The sequence below is a fragment of the Glossina fuscipes genome, unplaced genomic scaffold (genome assembly GCF_014805625.2).
Source record: "Glossina fuscipes isolate IAEA_lab_2018 unplaced genomic scaffold, Yale_Gfus_2 2, whole genome shotgun sequence".
In the NCBI taxonomy this organism is placed as follows: Eukaryota; Metazoa; Arthropoda; class Insecta; order Diptera; family Glossinidae; genus Glossina; species Glossina fuscipes.
In genome coordinates this window covers 34,727,773-34,732,986 of record NW_023998416.1, presented here as the reverse complement: position 1 = coordinate 34,732,986, position 5,214 = coordinate 34,727,773, and the positions used below count along the sequence as shown (strand labels likewise).

The 5,214-nt window shown below is 32.3% G+C and overlaps 1 protein-coding gene across 3 annotated transcripts in view; it reads right to left on the bottom strand.

The window, feature by feature from the left end:
• Window positions 1-529: 529 nt before the first annotated feature.
• LOC119632769 (protein Star) overlaps window positions 530-5,214 on the bottom strand; it is a 60,723-nt gene continuing 56,038 nt past the window's right edge. For all 3 annotated transcript variants that reach the window (XM_038025835.1, XM_038025836.1, XM_038025837.1), the window contains exons 3-5: window positions 1,767-2,248; window positions 1,489-1,659; window positions 530-1,256 (exon numbers count right to left, since the gene is read on the bottom strand). In XM_038025835.1, the coding sequence (XP_037881763.1) occupies window positions 1,032-1,256; window positions 1,489-1,659; window positions 1,767-2,248 (878 nt within the window). In that variant the 3' untranslated portion in view covers window positions 530-1,031. The remainder of the gene's footprint in view (window positions 1,257-1,488; window positions 1,660-1,766; window positions 2,249-5,214) is intronic.

The following is a 5,214-nucleotide window of genomic DNA, read 5'->3' as shown; positions in this document are numbered from 1 at the left end:
TCAATTTCTTCCTTGCAAAATAATCAACTTTAACGTTTTTTCTGCTTTTGCTTGCATTTTGAAGTTATTGCGGAAAACTTGTACAAAAAGAATTTATTTAGAAAATGTTAGGTATACACGATTTACAAAACCGAAAAATTACATTTAATTAGTTTTAGTCGTTTAATGTTTTCGTGACGAAATAATGCTGTGCTTATCGAATGTTTCGAATCGAATAATTATTCCAATTCTCGTTAATTTTGAATTTTTGATTTAACAAAATAGCTGTAGATTAGACGTACGATAGAAAATTTTCGAAATATATTTTAAATTTTATATTCCTTATCTATACGATATTTATGAAATGTTTTTAAAGTATCTTTAGTCAATTTATTGATTGATTTTATATAGTTATTATTTTGAATTTAAATTTTTATATTTTTGTGTTACATTTTAAATAATTTATAATTAAGCCTTCTACTATAGGTTTCACTTCTTCTTTCCTTTTTCTTTTTTTTTTTTCTTTTTTTTTTGTTCTTTCGTTTTCAATAATTTAATTAAATTTCGTTTGTGTACACTCGGTTTTTTTATAATATATTCGTAAATTAAATATATATTTATTACTATAAAGCATCGTTGTGTTTCATATATCCCAGGGGTAATTAAATTTGTGATAATAAGAAAATGAAAATATTACATAAACTCAACAGACACTAAAGGTTTCGTTTTCCTTTACACCGCATCAAGAGACTGGCTTTTCCGTTTTCAAAGCCAGAGAAAAAGTACTTAACAAAACTACTTTCTTTTTTATACTCATAAATAAATTTCATTTATGAAATTTTACATATATGTATATATGTATGCATATATACGACACTGACTGAGCTAACATACAAAAAGTTTATATAAATGTTTCTTTTTCGTTTTTAATTGTTATACAAATGAAAATCAAAAATATGAAAATAAAAATAAAACAAAAAAAAAAAAAAAAAACACAAAAAACAAGAAACAAAAAATTAGAAAAGAAAGGGGGAGGTGTGCGAAAAGTTTCTTCAAGGGGTTTTCAGCACCAACGTATCTTTTTTCCTCGTTCGATTTGTAGTGGTTTGTCGTTGATAGAAGTAATTGCGTCCAAATTTATCCAATAATCTATAAGATTTTGTTTGGAGGAATTTGCTAAGCGTAGTCATATATTTACTAACATCCTCCTGATCTTCCAACAAATGTATGGATATCACTTCAATTTTCACTTTATCAAAGGGTAGAGTTTGTAAAATCTAAAACAAAAAAATAAAAATAAACAAACAAAAAAAATATTCTTTTATTATTTCATTTTTTTTTTTTTTGAATTTATTCATATACATCGTGTTAAAAAAATGCAACTTTCATTTTCGTTCAATAAAAATAAAATACATATTTAATTTGTATTACATGCAATGTTTCAGGCTGTAGCTAAAAATGCAATAAAGTATATGCTTAGACTTAATTTTAATTTACTTAACAACTTACCTCCAGCTCATGACCATGCACACCCAAGCTAAGCAAATCGTATTCGACACGACTCGAAGCCAACATTATAGTGTATAGAGGAAAGCATTTGACACGCGAATTGAACCATGATGTCTCTTCATCGAGAAGACTGTTAATTCGCACTTCAGATTCTTCGTTATGAATAGTAACCTAATAAAACCAAAAAAAAAAAAAAAAAAAAAAAATTAAAAATGAATAAAAAAGAAATATTAAAACGAAACTATTATAAATAAGCAATTATTTCTCGATACACTTACCTCTTTGGGATAGGAATTGGGTGAAACGCACGCATGAACGACTTGTACACGTGGTCTTAAAGCATTTTGCTTACGAAGGGTAAAATAACGTCGGGGCTCCGGCTCAATTATCAACGCCGCCCAATTTAAAGTCTCCGAGAGCCAGGGGGCTGTCATTAAATGCCCTAAAGTGCCTGTTAGCGATTGTATAACGGCGCCGTTGGCTTTACCGTTTAGCAAATTTGCCACAAAATAGGCCATTTTTGGTGTCAACTCATTGGGATGAGCACTAAAATTCAAATGTTGATCGATGCCAACCAGGACATGAGCACCACCAACGCCACTGCCACTAGTTTCATCTGTATGCGTTTTAAATGGATGCAGAGGGTATTTGCGCATGTGTATCTCACGCAGGAATGCTATAAGTTGAGGATCATCTTGAGCCACATTGTAGAGCTCATAATCGCGCGACATATTTAAACGAAATTGTTGATGGCGTATCTCTGTAAATGGAAATTTCATATGAAAATGATTAGTTTTTCGAAGATGAACGAGGAAAATTCAAAATAAGGTTTGCAAACTAAATGATTTATAGTTTTGGCTTTAGGGTCTCATCATACATTATACGTCTTCTTGTAGATTAATGCTTTTTTCCAATGCAGTTGGATGGGACTTCAACTGGCGGATTGACGATTATCACTGTTGCTTTTATCTGGACGTCCACTGTATAGTTCCATATGCGATGCGAGACCTATGAAACGGGAGGCCACAGTTAACAGATCAAGCTTCAGCAAGTAAGCTGCCGGAGTACTCCTAGAGTCCCAGAATGAATTACAACCGCCTTTGGAGTTCGCAAGGTTTTGAGTACAAATATAGTGAAATAATTCGAAGCGATGAGCATATATAACAGACAGATACATAAATATAGGCTACAAGGTGCTACAAGATCAATTAAGTCCATTGCCATTCTCTATTCCTGATTAAGATGATGTAGTGTGAAAGTTTAGTTTGAAATATTGGTGCATTATTTATAGCAGGAAAGAGCTTTTCTCGTCGTTCAGTCGATAGCTTCTACGCGCATACATGAGCATGGTGTTGGTCAGGGAGAAAGAAGCGGAGAAAGAGTGCCCACAACTTGAAAGATGTATGCACGATTGGTAAGCGTTATGCGTTTAATAAGCATGGAGCCGTGTAAGCGCACTTTACGCTAGTTAACGACTTTACAGAAAGATCATTTTCTACAGACAGGATCAAGCCCAAACGAATTGAAAGATCAGCTGATTGCTGCACTTAATTGCTTATCAACACTGAGTTTTATGACTTTTTAGATAGAAATAGAAGAGTCGTCATAAGATATTTCTTGGTGAAAAAGTTTGAAGAAAGGGAGACATTTGATCAGAGCAACTGAAAACATCACTACGATCTCACAAGGAGCTAAAAACTATCTAAGGAATCCTAGTAAGTGGCTTTATGATGTAAAAGAGTTTGAAGAAAGAAAGAGTTCTTATCAAGTCCAAGCCTGGAACAAGTTCGACAAGATTAAACGAAAATATCGCTGCGATCTCAAGACGTCTTTTGAACTATCTAATGACACAATGAAATAATATGTGAGAATTTTCACTTAAGCCGAAAAATGTGGGGCAAATTGTGCGAAAAGATCTGCTCGTGAATTAACAGCAAAGTCATCCATTGAAACATTAACAAGCCAAATTTACTGCATTTGTCGTAGGTATAGCTTCGCTCCGAAACAAAATATCTAAAACTAGGCTTTTTCTTTTGCAAATTTATTTGCCGCTTTTTCCAATCGAGCAAAGTGCTTATAGAGAGATATTCTGTAGATTATAAGTCTTCGTTTGAAACCAGTTGTAGCTGCCAGTGATGATAAGGCATATAAGAGATATTTACAAATCGATCTCCCTCTTCATTCGGTTGTTTGGCACAACCTAATCTCGTCCCTATAGTTAGCAGCAAATGGTTTCTACTGATAGCTTGACTTATTTCCGATATCTTCTCATAATGTTTATTGATAGCTTTAATAGAATTTTGACGCGTTAAATATGTCACAGCTTCTTCTTAGAACAACAGTTCATTGATGAGTTTTTTTTTTTTGTGAAACTTTTTTTATATTGTCTGAGTAAGGCGACAAATGTGAACACCTTGCGTACATAAATACATGGAATGTAAATGACCATACGGTAATGACATTTGAAGGCCTGTAATGTGCTCTCAAGCAAGGAAAGCTTATATCAACAATTAATTGCGGTTAACTGTTTTTTCTCAAGTTCTTTTTCTTGCTAATGCCCTTTAAATGTCTACAAAAGAAAAAGAAAAAAAAAACGAAGGAGGCATTAGGGTTGATAGCTTAGCTTTACAAAGCCTGCGATCTTAGAGCGCTTCATATTTAAAGAGTCACCCCTTAATAAATTATAAACGTCGCTTTCTTTTTATGAAATGGCATTTTGAACAACTGCCAAAATATTGCTTAAATAATATATATATATATATATATATATATATATTTTTAGTAAAAAATTTGCAAAAGGTTGGCACTAACTATTGTTAATAATATTGTTAATACCCTCCGCTCATCAGTCACTGATAATATTTTCTATAAATCTTGAATTTTTTCCCTTTCATTGTAGAAATTATATACATATATGAGCCGTATATGGTTCCAATTGTCACGTAGCTAGTTTTTCCAAACAATACTTAAATCTATTTCTAAAAGTAAACTGTGAAATATCCTACGTTACCTGAGTGACCGAAGGCGAAGAATCTTAGCTAACAACTTAATGGTCGTGAGTTCGAATCTCAAGTGCGCTGGAGTTTTCAATGAAGCCAAATAGCCTTAGGTGCTGGTACTTTAAGACTTTTGTCTTATAATTTACTTGTTCGGCTAAATTAATTATATTAATAACAAGTAAGAAAGTTATATTTCGTATACTCGCCGCGTGAACGCTTGGTCAACCTTCAGATCTTAAGGTTTAAGAAATCACTTCTTTCTAAACGTCCCAAGACTTTTTATGTATTAGAAGTCTACCGTAGTTAAGTTATAACTAAAACACTATCGTATTCTAATCCTCAACTCCTTTCGTTTTTGATACCTGTATCGAAAGTATTTATCAAAAAACATTTATCCACCTGATGGCGGTGTCTACCATATCCACTTTAGAATTGATCCATTTTTAGACAGGTAATATATCATTTGAGGAATGTTTGATCAAATATGAAATCGATTTTTTCATTTTTGCGACCAGGAGAGCGCCAACAATAAACATCACACAGACGGACACATGAACACACATGGCTTAATCAATTCAGTCTTCCACGCTGATCAAAGATATATACACTTTATAGATTCTCTGAAGCTTCCATTATGAAATATGTATATACCGAATATGTAGAATAAGTATATAAGCATGAAAATAGCCTATATATATATATATATATATATATATATATATATATT